Here is an 18,955-nt window from a genome sequence, read left to right on the forward strand (position 1 = left end):
CCAGAATCCTAAACTCGTCACCTGATTCATGTTCATTGATGACATCTTTGTGATTGGGACTGAAGGCGAGGACACTATGCATGTATCCTCCAGAATCTTAATACCTTCACCTCCATTTGCTCCACCTGGTCCTCCACACCCCCAACACACCACTTTCTTCAATATTGACCTTCACTTCAAGGATGGTAACATCAGTACCTCCATCCGTATCAGATCTACCAACCACCAGCAATACATCCACTTCAATGGCTGCCTACCATTCCAAACCAAGAAGCCCCTTTCATACAGCCTAGTGAGTGTGATCGTCACATTGGTAGTGACGAGCAGTCCCTCTCCAAATATACCAAGGATCTCACTGAAGCTTTCACAGAGGGAAATTACCCTCCTAATCTCATATAGAAACAGATCCCCCATGCCATGTCTCTCCAGTCACCTTCCACCTCCAACATACCCACTGTCTGGCCACAAGTGAGCACTCCTTTCGTGACCCTATAAGTATCTTTTTGCCTTTAACTACTACTTATGCTGAGGCATATCCGTTCTATCCATCGGTCCCATATAACCATCAACTTCGCTATGTCTAGCTATATCATCCACTAGTCGAGGGTTTACAAGCTGTTGCTACAGCTTATGGTAATAGGGCTCGATCCAGCCCCACTGACATTAGACTACCATTAGGGTCACTTCATCCAGTCCCTGGGCCATAGGATCGGCTCACCACATACCTAACCAACCACTGGGTATGGCTGTCTGTCTGCTGGACACTAAATGTTAGTCTTTTATTTGCAAGGCAGTTGCTGCCACTTTGCAGAGGCAGCTCTCAGCTGCCTCTTGTATTCACACTGCTGGACCCAAGCGCACTGTTTTGTGCTATAGTGGAATAAAAACTGCTGACTGGGAGACTAAGCTGCCGTCGTCAATCACTGTACTAGTTCTTATTACACAGAAAATGTTATTGTTAACCGAGCTCGTCACCCACCACAACTATTGGGGAGCTAGTTGTACACAACCCACTGTCCTGCATGCACCATCATGAGACAACCATTTAGTGGAGTCCACACCTCCAACACTATTACATACTGAAAGTGGTGCTCTGTGGCCCTGGAGCAGCTATTGCCATTTAGTGGTAATTTATTATTCCCATCTGGTGTCCCTCTGTTGTGCCCCTTGTTAGGATTCTATACGCAATCTCGTTTCCGATGCCCTACTCACCGCCATTTGCTACACTGCGACTGGTGGCACTCTTGTTATATGTGGCCTGGCCACCCAAAATGGTAACACGATCTCCCCATTTATCCCAGATTCGTGTCACTGCTTCTATTTCTTCCAACTCGTGTGGTTCATGTGGCTCCCACTAGGGTTTTAGGAAACTCTGTCCATACTTTTCTTGATACAGTGGGCATTAATTCACCAAAATTTTATCCAATGCTCTTTGTTCTGCTCTTGCAGCTGTACCCTATCATTGCTTTCATTAAACTCGTACATATTGACTTTAAGCTTTCTAATCCTGTTCATCAAATTTTCAGTGCACTCATCATGTTTATGTGACACATTCTTTAATTGCTCCCTGTAATACCCACAGTTACTCTCCCCCCCCCCTCCCCTTAATACCCACAGCTATCCCCCCCCCCCCCCCCTCCATATCACTGTATCAAGTCTGTCCTCAGAATTTGAAATGTCTAAGTGTCCCTCAGTTCCTTGTGATACATCATGTACATTTTGGCATCTCCCATCAAATGTATCTTACCCACATGCAACAGGTGCTCCTCTGACCAACATCCTGACATCCCGGTGCAGCTTCTGTTAATAAGTTGTCTATAAATGTTAACATATCCTCTCCAGCCTTACCTGAAAACGGAGAAAGTAGGGTAGCCCTACTACCGCCTAGGATGGGTACTGACATAGCAGATGAGGACCTAGTCTCTCTCTTCATGCATCTGACTGCTTATGCATCTCTGCATTGTGTGCCTGTATTTGTACCACCTTATTCGGCAAAGTCGGAAAGGATTCTGTAATGGTAACCCACTCTACTGCTGGTTCAACCATTGCAAAGTCCATCATCAATAAAAGGAAAAATATTATATGAAAGAAACCAACGTCTTTATCAATCACATTTCTTGACACCGAACGCCTCTATAATTCCTGCGTCTGGCTGCCAACCATGAGCATTCTCTCCATTCACCGGCATATTGTCCACAAGTCGTTGCAGATGATTGGGCACATGGAGCACAGTGCCCCACAGATTGCCCTGCATACACCTTACTGGGTGGTAACTGCCATCTGAGATCACTGAGTACCGTTCCAACAGTTGAACCAACCATCCAGCCCTCTCTTCCAGGTGAGTACATTGCATAACCAACACAATAACATGGGAAAAACTAAAAAATAGTTTGTACAAATGCATGCTCTCATAGTGGTATCCATCAATAAAATGTTCTCAGGTTTCAAGCAGTGTCAAGTTGTTAACTGGCCACGAGCTTTCAGCAAAGACCTCTTGTGATATTGTCAAGTGGTTGACTGCCATGTTATTTAGCCACAAAACGGTAAAAATGCAATCTTCTTTGAGTCCTATTCAGAGACCTTCTGTTTTCATGGCTTAGATGAAACTGCTTGTGCAATTTGTCTGTTGTTGAAAACATTTCCCTTGAAAACTGGACATGTTGCTTAGTTCCCTCAGCAGGTTTTTGGCATTGGTAAGGTTTCAGCTTGATGTTTTAAGGTTCTCAGAACAGACCGGTTTTGCTGGGTGGTGGTAGCTGGTGCAGATACTGATCTGTGTGGGTGGAGTTCTGATAAACGCTATGACTGAAATGCCCCTTGGATTTGAGGCAGACAGACTTTCAGCAATGGCAAGGAACCATCCTTTTCTACTTCCATCATGAATGTTATGTGGTAGTCGATGTTGATGTGTTCCAGGAACTCTTGCAACTTCTAATGTCTATTAGGCCACATGATGAAGCAAACAGTGATGTAGCGATAAAAAAAAAAAAAAAAAAAAAAAAAAAAAAAAAAAAAAAAAAAAAAAAAAAAAAAAAACAAGGCTTTGCAAGAGTCATGACCAAGATAATGTCCTTGAAATGCTTCATCGAGAGGTTGGCTACTGCTGACATTAATGAACTCTCCGTCATGACACCTTTCATCTGGTTGAAATATTTTACACCATGTAAAAAATATGACATCAGGTTATGTTTAAACAAATTTACAATGGTGTCCTCAGAGATTCGGGACAGCAAGTTTATAGCCTGTGATGGGCACATACGTGACTAGGGAAAAAACATCAAAACTAACAATATCATCTCCTTCTCCAAGGAGTAGATGTTTAATTCGATAGGTGGCGTCTGCTGTATTCTTTATATGGTGCGAACAGTGCCCTACATGGGTCAAGAAGTTGCTGGCCAAACGCTTTGGAAGTCTATAGGTTGGTGTTCCCTTGTGCTCACTATAGGTCTTAAATTTTTGTCCTTATATACCTTTGGCAGATTGTAGGCTGTGGGTGGTCTGTGTGCCTGAGGGAGGAGATTCTTGACAATACACTCTTCCAGTGATGACCATTTGAGAAACATTGAAGTCTTCCTTACTTGTCTGGATATTCGGTCCCAAGGCAGTTTTTGGTATGTGTCATCCTCCAGCATCCGTCAGATTTTCGTGTTGTAGTCAGTTTGTTCCATTGGAATGGCAGCATTGCCCTTGAAAGCTGGCAGGATGACTATGAGAGGATTGTTGTGAAGAGCACAGAGGCCATCTTGTTCAGTTCCAGTCATGTTTTGTGCTGGCAGTTCGGATTAAAAAAAAAAAAATGCAGCTCGTTTCTCTACTAATTTCTTGTGCTGTTTCACTGGGAAATGTGTGAATTGCTTGTTCAACACTACTTAATATGTAAGCAAAAGGGATGCTTTGTGGTGAAGGAGCAAAGTTAAGTCCCTTCTTATATGCTTAGATGACAAACACATTGAAGTTTCTTCCTGTCATGTTGATCACAGTATGTTACACAGTTTTTCATTCTGCCCCATGTCATTGTTGTGAAAGCCAACTGAACTTGCCTTTCTGCTTTGATGATGTCGATAGCAGGTGAATGGCTGAAAGCTCATGGCCATTTGTGTCCAGCAGTTTCCTGGTGAAGTGTGTTCTCTCCTGCAGCAGGGTGAAACTGGCACAGTGAAATGTTACTCTGGTTACTGCAGTGTCAATATGATGGTTAATGATGACAAATCATGGGATAGTTTATTTCCACTCACTATGTTGAAATGAGGCTACCAATTATTGCCCTGTGATGCCACTCATTGTTACTAGCTCTTCTTCTGACACCAAATGTAATGGCGTTGGCAATTCAGACACTGATAGTAGTCGAGAAGGTTGCATGTGCACCAGAATGGCATGTGTGAAACTGTGGCTTGCATTCTATTAATACCACAGTGAACATGGAGTCAGGAGAGCTCATTCAGAATAAACATTCTTTTTTTCAGTATTTCTTCCATACCGGCAACATGTGTGATCTTTCAGTAGCAGTGTGCTACCTCAGCTCATCTCGCTGCACAGCAGTGGGTGTGTACATTACACAGCAGTTTTCTGTGGCCACACACTGGTGAGGATAAACCCTGTCCTACCAGATATGCCACGCTATGTACAAACACATGGTGCAGAGCAGCGCAGAATGGAGCAGAGTGTTCATACGTGCACCGTAATGATTAGGTGTGTGCATATGCATGTCAATAAAATTGGAAAACAAGGAACACTGCAGATCCAGGCAGTTTGATGTGTACACTGTCTGTGCTGCGCTGCACCAAACGTCTTTTCTTAGTTTCGCACACTCAGTGTGGGCGTAACTGAGGACATCACCTGGCAAACAGCAAGCTCATGCTGGTCTCCATCTAGTGACAAACAGCTGATGAGCCACACTGATGCCTGGTGCTGAGCCCAGAGTCAGCGTTGGACATTTAAACCCTAGGCATGGCCTCCATCTGGTGGCACTGACTTGAGTTCTCAAGTAATTCAGTTGTAGCTGGGGTTCACAGACTGCTGGCTAGCTGATACCACTGCTTGGTGAGGTGGATCTGCTGGATCCCACATCGACTGACGGCTGGTGTAAAGACAGTTACTGTGTTGGCTAAAGTCAGATGTCCAGGACATAGTTAAAATACAAGTACAAATGATGCTATCAGCTGATCAATGAGCATTTATAGTTGGTCTGGCCAGCAATGTTTTGATGGAAGCCTGCCTCCTGTCATGCGGGTAGCATATGGAAACCCCGTCCCATCTGCTGCTGTGGCAAAGTGCTGTATTGAAGAATGCTGCAACAGCAGTGTTCTGTTGCCCAGCACCAGGATTTTGAAGGCAGGTCATCTGCACACCTGTTGAGGGGTTGTGAGGTCTGGTATGTGGTTGATGCTGCAACAGTACATTGTAATGCATACCCAGAAGCAGATCACAGTTTAATAATGATCAAGAGTGGGATGAAATTAAAGTGAATCATTAGGAAGAATGAGTGTGGAAAGAAGTAGAAAACTGAAGTGCTAAGGCATTATTAGGTGTGTTTGAAGTCGATTAAAGCTGTAGATATTGCTATAATGAATACCACTGTAGGTGATTCACAGGTTGATTGAGTCTAAAAGGACTTTACATCTTTGGAATGATATAGAAATTTATCGAGATAACCTACAGAATTGGTAGATGTTTCATTTTGTAGCAAACAACCTCAGTTTTGATTCACGTAATGTGTCAGTACCCCATTCTGCCACTAGGAGCACCAGCATAGTGCACAGTTAAAATGGCTTCTTTCACTGGTGCAGAGTGTGCTTATTGTATATTTTGGTTTCATGAAATGAACTCTACAACAACAGTTCATGGTAAATTTTGCACCAAATGTGCTAAAGAACCTCCAAGCAGGCCTACAATTTACTCTTGGCACAAGAACTTTGTTGAGACAGGGTGTCCACAGATTACGAGGTCGTATGCGTGTTGATGATTACGTCGAACATGTTAGGGAGCGCTTTGTCTGCAGTCCACAAAAATCAATGTGACATGCATCTCGTGAGACAAGCATTCCACAAAACTGTTTGGTGAGTGCTGCATAGATCTTGCAACCATACAGGTTCACAGTGGCACGGCACATTAGTAATGCATACAAGGTTGCTCTTGGGGAATTCTGCTTGGAAATGTTTCATTGGATTGGGATGAAGAGACATTCCTCAGTGCATTACTGATGCAAAGAAGGTTGCTTGTGGGGCATTCTATGCAGAAATGTTGCATTGGGCAGTGGGCAACAAGACATTCTTCAGAGATGAGTCAATTTCATATCATTTGCATGGAGACCACCCACAACTGCAGAATATGGGACATCAAACATCCACATGCAACCCTGGAACATGTTTGTGACAGCCCCAAAGTTAATGTGTATTGTGCCCTTAGCAGACTGAAAGTGTATGGCTCTTTCTTCTTCATGGACAAAACTGTCACTGGTATTGTATATCTGGCTATGCTTGAAAACTTTTTAACTCCACAGAGTGATGAAGGTGACTGAGCAAGACGGTGCACCACCTCATTTCACAGAAGTTCGAGGTTTCCTCGATAGCTTCCCAGGTCGATGGATTGGTCGTGAAAGCCCTGTTGCATGGCCACATTGCTCCCCAGACATGGCACCTTTGGATTTCTTTCTGTGGGGTTTGTTGAAAGACCATGTGTGTGTTCCTCCCCTACCAAAGAATTTAGCTGACCTGAAAAATTGAATCTACACTGCCATTGCACAAGTTACACTCAATTAGTTTGCAAAAATTCTAGGAAGAATTTGATTACTAGTGAGACATTTGCCGCATTCAAATGGTCGTCACGTTGAACCAAAATGACACTTGACTTTTTTATGTGAAACTTGAGCTTGTTTGTTTTGTAAAGCCTCGTTGCCAGTTTTGTAAAGGCCTTGTCATTTCTGCTGTGGAGGCCGAGTTGCCACTGTTATTATGGTAGGCCAAGTTTGATAGTTCGTGAAATGGCTTCTAGCACAGTAAATCGCTAAGACAATATCTCCATGCCACGGTTACACAGCTATGCACCAGGGCCAGGTAACTGAATAGGAGAATGGAGGTTCTACAACACTTCAGCAAATTAGTAATAAAGTTACACAAATGAGTTAACAAGGTTTACTTATCTTGGTGACTAGATGGGTAATGAATTCTGCAACACTGCTTGTAATATAACACAAAAAAGGCCTTCAATGGCTAGGTGCAAACATTCATAGGTAAACTTCACAGTACATAGCAAATGCAATTTACAACAGACTGTTCACTATATGAGATTCCCTATCTAAGTCAGCCCTGGACGATGATCTATAATCAAGTGGGCAAGAGCTGCTCTTATATCTTCAGAGTAGACTTCATCCTCAGTGCTGCCTGTGGCACTGGTGGAACTTGTGCAAGTGGCAAGTCCCTATGGCAGTGGCACCAGCTCGCATCTTTGTGCCTGTGGTGCTTTTGCCCTAGCTGTGTCTTGTTCAGACGACACAGCAGTTCGTTACAAAATGACACATCTACCGATTCTGTAACTTATCTCAATGAATTTCTACATCATTCCAAAGCTATAAATTCCTCTTTGACTCATCTTGTAGTTGAAGAGGAATGAACATCTCTGGACAGGGCAATCACAGAACCTGAGATACGTATGTAGGCACAAAGAAAGCAACTCTGAAGAAACTTTGGGTAACAGAAGTAACACTTCAGCTGCTTGATGAAGTATGCAAACATAAAAATATTCAGAAAAAGGGTATAAGACAGGGATGAGACAGGGATGCAGTCTTTTTCCATTATTGTTCATTGAAGAAGCAATGACAGAAAGAAAAGAAAGGTTCAAGAGTGGGATTGAAATTCAGGGTGAAAGGATATCAGTGATAATGTTCACTAATGACACAGTTATCCTCAGTGACGCGAAGAAAAATTATAGGACCTACTGAAGAGAATGAACAGTCCAATACAGGGATACACAACCATGAAATCCTCACTATCTACTATTGCCTACCAACATATCAAAGGGATGTGCTTCTTTTAAAAATGCAATTATTGCTACATTTTTAACTTTAGGGTACTGTAAAACAAGTATTTAACAATAATAATTTCTTTCAAAACAAAAGACTTTTATTTCATAATATTTTACTAATATATTCTTATTTTCATAACAGAAGAATTATCTTATATGTAATGTGGAACTTTAGTAGATGTTCTGTTAACAATGTCCTTGAGATTAGGTGTAGAACTTGTTACATATTATCAAATACAGGAGTCCAGGTGTCCCTCAATCAACCTTGTTCTGTGCTTATTTTCAATAAACTTTGTATGGCAGCAACAGTTTTATCTACCAGTTTTGTGAACTGATTTTGCTGAAAACTTAATTGATTTGTGTGAAGGAAACTTGGCGTTCACACAGTTTTGATATGTCTCCCATGTTTGCCTTTTTCACAAATACAGTAGCAACTTGACACAATAAACAAATGCTGTGCCTTTCTTTCTGATACAAAAAAAATCATGTTCCCGTTCTGAATGAAAATTATAAATTTTGTGTTTGTTTGATACACCACTCATTATGCCTGAAATTGTTGCGCTGCATATTATATTCTTGGTATAAGATTGCATTTGAAGATCTTATTCATAAAATCTCCCTGATGACCAAACACGATCTTTGAGATAACATTCACTTTGCCGTAGTGAATTGTGACAACATTCTCACAAAGTGTGTCATCGTGTATACATGCTCAGTGCTGACAGCACTCACAAATTATTTACAGCATTCTACCTCTCTCCGTTCCACGCACTATTACAGTGCAAAAGTTGGTAGTATACAACAGCATGAAACTCAAGGACTTGTGGCCAACGTCTCTAACTGGTTTTTGCAGATTGCCTGTAGTTGCAATGTTGTCTTTCTGGATGCTTGGAGAGACAACACTGCAGTTACAGGTAATGTGCAAAAACCAGTTATAGATGTATGCCACTGATACAGCATGTATGTGGATGGTGTGAACCTTCTTGGCATCAGCTAAGGCCTGAAGATAGTGCATTTAAGTGCCAAAACTGGAGCCATATTATAAATGGCGTCATAAGGACGGTTGTAGGTGTTTCATTTTCTTACATAGTGAATGGCCGAAGTCCCCCAGACCTCCAATCACAAGGATGGACATACAAAAACTTCAAATGAGTAGGGTAGCAGCAAGTACTCTTGATGTATGGTTACTTTAGGCCTGTAACATTGTCTTACTGTAATGGTAGCTTTATAAGATGAATCCCCAGGTCCCCATGTACCGCAAGCGACTACCTTTTGCTGTAGCTGAGCAAACGTTGTCTTGCATTATGTTCTTGCTTCTCTGTCTCTCTTTTGTTGCACTGTCCTTCATCTGCTGAGACTGCTCTATTGATCCACCGCACCTTCAAAACAGAAAACTTAGTCTGCTGCGGCAGTTTATTTCAGTCAACGGGGTGATATACTGATGAGCTCACTGTGACTGTAAAGGTGTAGCAAACTTACCTGACATTTATGTTTTGTGTTTTTATGTTACTCTGTAAACGTTGTAAGTTATTCACAGAGCTACTATCACGTAACTGGCATCATGTGATGAGCTAAATCTGTAAAATAATGCCCAGGATGGAATAGTAACAATATGAGAAGGATAGATTACTACTCAGCGTATAGACAGGTTGTGTCACAGGCAGGCATAGTGAAGAAGACTGTTAAATTATTAAAGCTTTCAGACAGTCCTTCTGCAATAGAAAATACACCCACAGTCACCCAAGCACAAAACACACACACACACACACACACACACACACACACACACACACACACACACTTTGCCTCATGCTCATATCCCTTTAACAACCTAGATGAGAGACCTGTCCTATGCATCCTCCCACTACTACCTCCACACCTGTCACAGGCATCCCCTACTCTATGAAATGCAGGCCCATATGTGAAAGCAGCCATGTGATCTACCATTTAAACTGCAACCACTGTGCTGCTTTCTATGTGGGCATAATAGCTAATAGTCTATCTGTCTGCATGAGTGGCCACCATCAAACTTTAGCCAAGAGAAAATACCACTAAGTTGCTGAACATGCCATCCAACATGAGGTGCTTCTCTTTAATGACTGCTTCACAGCCTGTGCCATCTGGATTCCTGCTACCAATACAAACTTTCCTAAATTGCCCTGCTCCTACTCCAGTGCTATGCACATCTATACCACCAGCACACCTACAAGTCCTTTCCCCTTCTCACCTACAACCACACCATACTTCACAAGCCACAGAATGGTGTATGGTACTTTTGTACCACTACCTGAGCCATCCAACCCTGTTCTACTCAAGAATAGTGCATGGGAAGAATGATTGTTGGTAAGCCTTTGTATTGGCTCTAAATTCTTGAATTTTTTCCTTGTCGCCATTATGCAAGACAAATATGGAGGTGGGGGGAGTAATATGTTGTCTGACTCTTCCTGGAAAGTTCTCCCTCAAAATTGTAATAGTAAATCTCTCTGTGATGCACAACACCTCTCTTGTAATGTCTGCCAATGGAGTTTGTTGAGCACCTCAGTAAAATGCTCTTGCGCCAGCTAAACAATCTTGTGACAATGTGTGTCACCCTTTGTTGGATCTTCTCTATCTCTTCTATCAGTCTTGTCCAGTAGGGATCCCAGGTAGATGAATAATGCTCAAGAAATGGTTGAACAAGTGCCTTATAAGCTACTTCCTTTGTGGATGAGTTACATTTCGCAAAGATTCTGCCTATGAAACTGCACCTGCTATTTGTTTTATGTGGTCATTCCACTTAAGATCACTTTGGGTAGTTACTCCTAGATGTTTTACAGTAGATACTGTTTTCAGCAGTTTGTCATTAATAGTGTAACTGTACAGTAGTGGATTTCATGTTGTCCATGTTGAGCTCTATCTGCATCTGCAAGTAAGTCTTGAATCCAGTCACAAATTGGCTCCAATACTCAATAAGCTCGTCACCCCCCCCCCCCCCCCCCCCTCCACTAAATGACAGAGTGGAACAGTGTCAAATGCCTTTCTGAAGTCAAGGAACATTGCATAAACTTGAGTGCCATTGTCTATGGCACTGTGACTCTCATGGAGAAACAGAGTGAGCTGAGTTTCGCAGGATCTCTGGGGAATCGACACTGATTTTTGTAGAGGAGATTTTCATTCTCCAAGAACATCATAATTCTTGAGGAGCATAAAACTTGTTCCATAATTCTACAATAGATTGATGTCAACGCGGTAGGTCTATAATTGTGTGCATCTGTCCTACTGTCCTTTGTAAAAATGGGAATGACCTGGGCGTTCTTCCAGTTGCTAGGTACCCTTCATTGCTCAAGTGATGTATGATAAATCACTGCTTGAAGAGGAGCAAGTCCTTTTGCATAATTTTTGTAGACTCTTATAGGTATCTCATCTGGTCCTGACATCTTTCCATTAATAAGCAATTTTAGTTGTTTTCTATTCCGCAATTGAGTATCACAATATCTGCCATTTCAATGTTCATACAATGATTGAAAGAAGGGACTGTTTCACAATCTTCTGTGCGGAAACAATTTCAGAAGGCCGAATTCAATATTTCGTCCTTCTCTCTTATCTTCCATTTCAGTGCCAGTATGGCCACTGAGTGAGTGAATAGATGAGTTTTGACCCACTTATTGATTTTACATGAGGCCAAATCTTCTTAGGGTTTGTACTCAGATCAGTTGACAAAGTTTTACTTTCAGAGTCATTGAACACTTCTCTCATTTTTGCTGTGTTTAGCTTTTGTTTGTCAGCTAGGCTTTTACTTCTCTTGAATCAGAGTTGGATTTCTCTTTGTTTACATAGCACTTTTCTAACTCGACTATTAAACTATGGTGGGTCGTTCCCATCCCTTAAGACCTTACTCGGAACATATGTGTCCAGGTCATGTTGCACAATTCCTTTGAATTTTTTCCATTTGTTTTCCACATCTTCGTCCTCATCGCCGAATATTTGATGCCGACATCTCAGATACTCCGAAATTTGTATCCCGTGACTCTTGCTAAGCAAAAATATTTTTTCTACCTTTCTTAACATTCTCTGTAAGACACATTGTCATAGATGCTATCATAGCCTTATGATCACAGATACCTTCCTCTGCACTAACTGATTTGATAAGTTCAGGTCTGGTTGTTGCCAGGAGGTGTAAGAAATTACCCTCACAAGTTAGTTCTGTAACTATCTGCTCAAAGTAATTTTGGGACTAGACATCCAGAACAATGTCACATGAATCACACTGTCTTTGGCACCAGTTTTGATGCTCATTTTGTGATAGTCCTTTTGTTTGCCTATCTGTGACTCACACCCAAACCTCCAGATCTCAGACACTCAGATCTGTACCAAACACTGATTAAGTTCATGCTGTGTGCTGTCATCCAGTAGCAGATGTGTAAATGGTAATTAAAACTGACACCAGAACTATGAAGTATAGGAAAACCTTATCTGTGAGCTGCGAATGTCAAGATTATTGGTAGAGGAGTTGGTAGAGCGTCACATTGTTGTACTAAAGGTCCCGAGTTCGAAACATACTAATGGCAATTTTTTTTAACAGTTTACTCATGAAATTGTTATATGGGAGTTTATGTGTGAAATTGTTATATGGGAGAACATTTTTCTGACATCAGAAAGGACGTTTTAGAGTTTGTAGCACTGTTCTTTTGGCAGTCTGCTTTCACTTCATTAGTTGAAAGTAGCAAACCTATAGCATACATTTGTATAGATAACAACACATCTGTGCGTACAAATATACTGTATAGGTCTGCTACTTTCGACTAATGAATCGAAAGCAGACTTCCAGATGAAAAGTGCTACAAACTCCGAAACGTTCTTTTAGATGTCAAAAAAATGCTCTCCCGTACAACAATTTCATGCGTAAACTGTTGAAAAAAATTCGCCATCAGTGTATTTTGAACTTAAAGCCTTTAGTACGAAGATCTGATGCTCTACCAACTCACCTGCCAGAGATCTTACCCTTTTTAAGCTCACAGATGTGCTTTTCCTATACTCTGTAGTATTGGTGTTACTTTTAATTACCATTTACACATGTTCTGCTGGACGACAGCACACAGCACAAACTAAATTGGTGTTTTGGCTGGTACTCTATCGGCACACAACATTTGGTACCTATCTGAGTGTCTGACATCAAGATGTTTGGATGTCAGCATCTCCTTTATATGGTGAGTACCAATTATCCTTTTCATAATATATGGATATGGATGATATGATTGCTCAACAGAAATTAGGAAAAGAATTGCAATGCAAAAGAAGGATTCAAGAGGAAACAGAAATTAATTTGTGGGCCACTAGGCAAAGATTTGAGGAAAAGAGTTGCCAAATGTTACATGTGCAGGGTTGCACTGTATGGTGCAGAGACCTGGACATTGAGGAAGGAAGATGAAAGAAGATTGGAGGCACTAGAGATGTGGACTTGGGTAAGAATAGAATAAGTGAAATGGGAAGACCGAGTAAGGAATGAAGAAGTATTAAGAAGAGTTGGAGAAGAAAGAAACATGCTGAAAGTCATCTGAAAAAGAAAACTGAAGTGGATTGGACATTGTTTGAGGAGGGACTGTTTATTGGAGGAGGAAATAGAAGGAATGGCGGAGGGAAGAAGAGGAAGAGGAAAAAGAAGATATCAAATGCTGTACAGTATCAAAGGAGACAAATATTCAGAAATGAAAAGACTGGCTATGGACAGACAAAAGTGGAAGAGGTTTAACCCATGACAAGACCTGCCGTAAGGCAGAATACCATACTACAACTACTACTACTACTACTACTACTACTACTATTCATAATATTGTTACATTCTTGCCTAGATTTTCCAATGTTTGATAAACTTCAGTAAGCGATACTAATTCTGGGACCTTTCCGTGAATGCTCCTACAGTTTTCTAAAATCATATTAACCTTTTCTAACTCTGATCTGCAGGGACGAACATTCTCTGAGGCTATTGTGGCTAATTTATCCGGAAAATCGCCTTTTGATTCCAAGGAAGGGTTTCTCTGATCTAAAAAAGCCCCTTGTGCACATCACATGTACTTTGCTACCTTAGTAGCTGCTCCCTGTGTGTAGTGCACACCTGATCTATAAAGGTGCATACTACAATTCTGCACCCGATAGCAGAATTCAAGAAATTCACATCCAGTACGATCGCAGAGTCATCTGAACCTCTGGTTTAGATCTTCCTCTTTGCTCCAAACCAGAGGACTGCAATCAGTCCTGGGTGTACAGTGATACAAATAAACAGCTTAGCCTGCACCTCACATGCAGTGCTGGTTGTCTCCACCAAATCAGCCATCTACTGAAAGGAGCCAAGGATGCCCTCAGAACCCAAGCAGCAGGTGTCATTCGTGTCACTATATGCAGCCGGTTGCACCCAGTGCAGTCGATAACCACTGACAGGGCCTCCTCTGCATCACAGATGAGTCATCCCAGCAAACATACCAAGTGCACACTGGCAATCCATTTATCTCCTCTCTGCATCCTCACCCCTTCTCCTTCACCTTCTCCTGAGCACAGCTTCCTGATGCTTACCCTGTACACTACTGTCCATCCCTCTCCCTGCCTCATGACTCCTGTTATCTCCACCACTCATCCCTGATTTCTGTCCTATCAGACACAGTGGCAGTCAGGCTCTAGCACCCTGAGACAGTGACCATGTGTGTGGGATTGTGCTTGTATGGACGCATGTGTTTTCTACTGCAGAAGAAGGACCTTGTTCAAAAGCTTTAATATTTTAGCAGTCTCTTTAATTGCACTTCTCTGTGACTCTATGGTAATTAGCAATACATCCTTTCCATATTATAGATACATAAAAACATTTTTTAGTGGTAGGTGAGAATTTTGGGTAACAGTTAACTTCTGTAGCATATTTTCCATGTAGTTTTGTATTCAAAAGTACAGTTATTTATGATGTTTGCTGTACATAACATGGAGTTGGGTTTAATACCAGAAATTACATTTTCCTTGACAGTAAATTAATAGCTAATTACTCTTACAGACAAGTGAAAAGAAATGTCTCTGAATAATTCCATGTGTTGTGAGAATTATGTAGAAGAAAATCCAAATTTGTAGGCATTGGACTTCACGATGACCTTTTAATAAAAACAACTCCTTACATATATGCATAGAAAATTTTGATTCCTATGTGTACTATATTTGGTTTTATAGTATAAATATTATGTTCTACAGGAACAGTTAGCATCTTGGGTCAGAGGCAATGTGAGCAACTGTGCTGCATCACTATTTATTTTTGATGAAGTGGACAAAATACCACCAGGAGTATTAGATGGTATCAAACCTTACTTAGATTATCACAACAACATTGATGGAGTTGACTTCAGGTAAATTTTCTGTGCCATAGTAAGTCACACACTAAACTTCCTGTGGCTCTAGTTATAAATAAATAAATGAACATGGTTGTCAAAGTAATATAGTATACTGTATTATGATGCACAGCATCTCTGATAGCAAGTAACATTTTTGTGTCTTGATTATTTTTGGAGTGCAGGAAGTTGCTCAGTAGTATATGTGTCACATATAGTGTTCCACACACCGTTGCAGACGAATGTGAAGAAAATGTTGAGATCTCTCTGCCTTTCAACAGGGGGAGGCCATTGAATATGGTTAGTTTGACTGGAAGAGAATAATTTGGTTTGAGTGCCTTCTATCAACTTGATTCTAGTATCAGATTAGGTTTATGTAGAAAGTTGTGTATCTGATACTTCAACTCTATCCATTGATGTGGGGATTGATTTCTAATTGTACAGCCTTCAGTGTGTGGTGTTCTGTTGGTTATGTTGTTATCACTGTTGAACAATGAAAGAAGGCAATTTATGGAATGGCCCTTCTAAGCCTCCGATGGTTCAAAGGCCCAGGCTGATGTAAAAATGAGCTGCGTGAAATTTGGACTCACTAGGATAAGGGGAAGGGGAATCTCTGACACTTCAAAATCAGAAAATCCATAAAAATAAAACAATCACCTTTGAAAAATATTACTTCCGCATGTTACACATAGTTTGGGGAGGCCGGCTAGTGGAAGTGTTTACCTGCTGGCGACAGTAGGCTGTGCAGGCGAACCTCACCGAGCATATTGTGCCACGTGTTGTGCCAAGTGCTTAGCTGTTAGCCCTCAGTGCCAGCCATGTGTTGAGTTCTTCCTCTGCTCATCTCCACATTCCTCTTCATCACCAACCACATACCATTGATTTCTTTATTTGGCCCTCGTTCCAATCTGCTGGAAAGGACTGCCCATCGGTTTCAGCACTGGGCCGTCTTTTTCAGTAAATATTATGACATTTGTTACCACTCCACCATGGCTAGCAGTGGGGCCTGATTCATAGCTCTGTCAGCAGGAGGCTCTTGTGTTCGCATTAGATTATACCCCACAGCGAACCCTGTCAGGCCTTCCATTGACAGCACATGAATCCACAACCACCAAGGCGACTGATCTGTTTTTGTGGTGTACCATATTGGCGATCCTGTTGGGTTGGCCAGAGCAGGTCTCTTTGTGCAGGAATTGGGTGCAGCATATGATTTTCCTCCTATGTGATCAGCTCAATGTTGTCCAGGGGGTTGTCATGCTTGCCACAGAGAAGAAATGCTGTCTTGTCTTCAATTAACCAGCATTGCATCCTTGCCTACTCCAGTTGCTACATGTGTCTCACAGGGGTATGACTCATATGAAGACACTGGTGTGACATCAGGTCTACTAGCCAATGATTGATTGTGACAGTGAACATCTGGTGCATTCTTGGAGGGCTTATGCACAGAACCAGACTGCACTGGCATGCTAGTTCTCTCCTCGGCCTGTGTTGATCCACCATTGAGACAGAGTGCACGTCAATTTTGCTGGCTCCTTTTTTGACCAGCATGTTGCTTTAGGTAGTTGATTCGTTATCCAATTTTCCGTACATAGCCAAGCTGTCCTCCGTGTCATCAACTGCCACAGTTTGCACGTTGATGGTAATTTTTGCCAACAAAGGTCAGCAGTTTGTCTCGTGGAAGTTTGATGACTTTCATGGCATGTAATCTGGCTTTTAACAGTGATGGCTACCAGGTGTTGTGATGGGCCTGCAAAAATCGGAAGTTATTTGTGGTGGGTGCTGGTAGGGAGCAGCTGACCCACCACACAAATAAACTACACCCATACCCCATTTTGACCTCACTGCCATGGTGTGCTAGGTGGCAATTTCAGTCACAAAATTGTTCTTGGTGAGGGCTCCCACTTAAAGCGGTGTGATTCCCCATTGTGGCCCCTTTCTGCGCTCCGACATCCTGGATTTTAATCCACCCTCCTCCTCGTCGTCCTCCTCCTCCTCCTCCTCCTCCTCCTCCTCCTCCTCCTCCGCACCCCACCTTCCGTTGCCAGAAGAGGTGCCATAGCCTCCATTGCAGTCAGTGTACACCCCCAGCCCCCTCGCTGCCACAGCTTCCCTGCCTTTCTACTCTTCTGTCAGAACCATAGGCTTTGGCATTGCCTCCTTTGATGGCTGGTCTGCTGTCGGGTTCTCCAGGGGCCTGTTGGGTTCTGTGCTGGAGGTCACACTCTAGTCTGTTAATTTCTGGCGCTGTGTGGTTTTTTCAGGGAGAGGGTTTAGTATCCCATCAGACATCAAGATAGAGGCAGATGAGCTGGTGAGCTGGCATGGGTAGCACAGTAGCATAGTGCGGAAATCTGCAATGAAAGGCACATGCGACGCATAGTACGGGCAGACATGTTGGCGGAGGTGTTTAGGTGTGAGTGGCAGTAGGCTGTGCAGGCCAGTGCTTACTCAAGGTTCGTCCACCATGAACCTCACCTGGCATATCATGTCATGTGTTGTGCCATGTGCTTCTCCATTAGCTCTCTGCACCAACCGTGTGCTGAGTTCTTCCCTTGCTCATCTCTTAAGTGGGACCAGACACTCTGCTTCCAATAGATTGACTCAGACGATGAATTCATTTCTCTCTTGCATGATTCTGTTTCCTGGGTATAATGGAGCACTCTCATGAAATGTAATGAAGTGGCCTTGTCATGCGCGTTCAGACACTAAACAACCCAACTCAGACCGCCATACTAGTGTCACCTTTGAGGGAACGTAGCAGGGTTGATGTACAATGTCTTGGCTTAAAGTTTGTTTACTGGAGAAAATTATTTACTCATGTGGCACTGTCATGAAATAACTGGAAGCAAACTACTGTTTGTGAAATAAATATTAATTGTTCTTTTCCACAGGTTGTGGGTGTGTAAATTAACCATGTGTCACATTGTCACTCTACTTGTGTGGAGAGTGTTGGTTTATTGGGAAAAAGGATGAATTCTGATACAGTAATTGAAAACTGCATTCAAAAATTAGTTAGGTGGTATCAACAATGGAGGCAAGTACAAAAACATGGTGAAAGACAATTGGCATTTTAAGCCAGAAAGAAACAGACTTTGTTCAAAAAGTTGAAGACTTTTTTTTACACAGGCCAAGCTTATCCTTTAAATATCATTACTATTTAGAAGAAAAACGGTTTTTGAACAACAAGCGGTTGAAATGACAGCCCCAGGCTTCACAAATGAAATTGATCGTCACCTCTTGAGAAAGAGAGAACATTTCAGTGAGCAGAGGCAGCTGGGAAGTGACGAGAGCAGATTAAGGTCATTTATTTATGGATATATAACAACTGAAAATGCATTGAAAATACAAGAAAAGAAAAATTGACTACTCATTTAGTGTTGATAATTTTAATCATATTTTGTTCATAGTTTTTTTTCTCAGACCAACTTGTTGAATTGTGACATCAAGATCAAATAGCTTTGAATTGGAGTTACTTTATTTCAAGGAAAATTCACAAATATTGACTGATAACACTGTCTCAAAAATTCCATCGCTGCAATTAAAAAAGAAAAGAGGATGTAAAGCAGTAATGACTCCCACACTTGATACTGACTTTGATA

The 18,955-nt window shown here is 41.9% G+C and overlaps 1 protein-coding gene across 2 annotated transcripts in view; it reads left to right on the top strand.

The window, feature by feature from the left end:
- Positions 1–18,955, top strand: part of LOC126334982 (torsin-1A-like) — a 79,270-nt gene that overhangs the window by 15,625 nt on the left and 44,690 nt on the right. For both annotated transcript variants that reach the window (XR_007564795.1, XM_049997782.1), the window contains exon 3: positions 15,223–15,374. Coding sequence is in view for 1 of the 2 variants with exons in the window: in XM_049997782.1 (XP_049853739.1) it covers positions 15,223–15,374 (152 nt within the window). In the remaining variant the exon portion in view is untranslated. The remainder of the gene's footprint in view (positions 1–15,222; positions 15,375–18,955) is intronic.

Source organism: Schistocerca gregaria, chromosome 2, assembly GCF_023897955.1.
Source record: "Schistocerca gregaria isolate iqSchGreg1 chromosome 2, iqSchGreg1.2, whole genome shotgun sequence".
In the NCBI taxonomy this organism is placed as follows: Eukaryota; Metazoa; Arthropoda; class Insecta; order Orthoptera; family Acrididae; genus Schistocerca; species Schistocerca gregaria.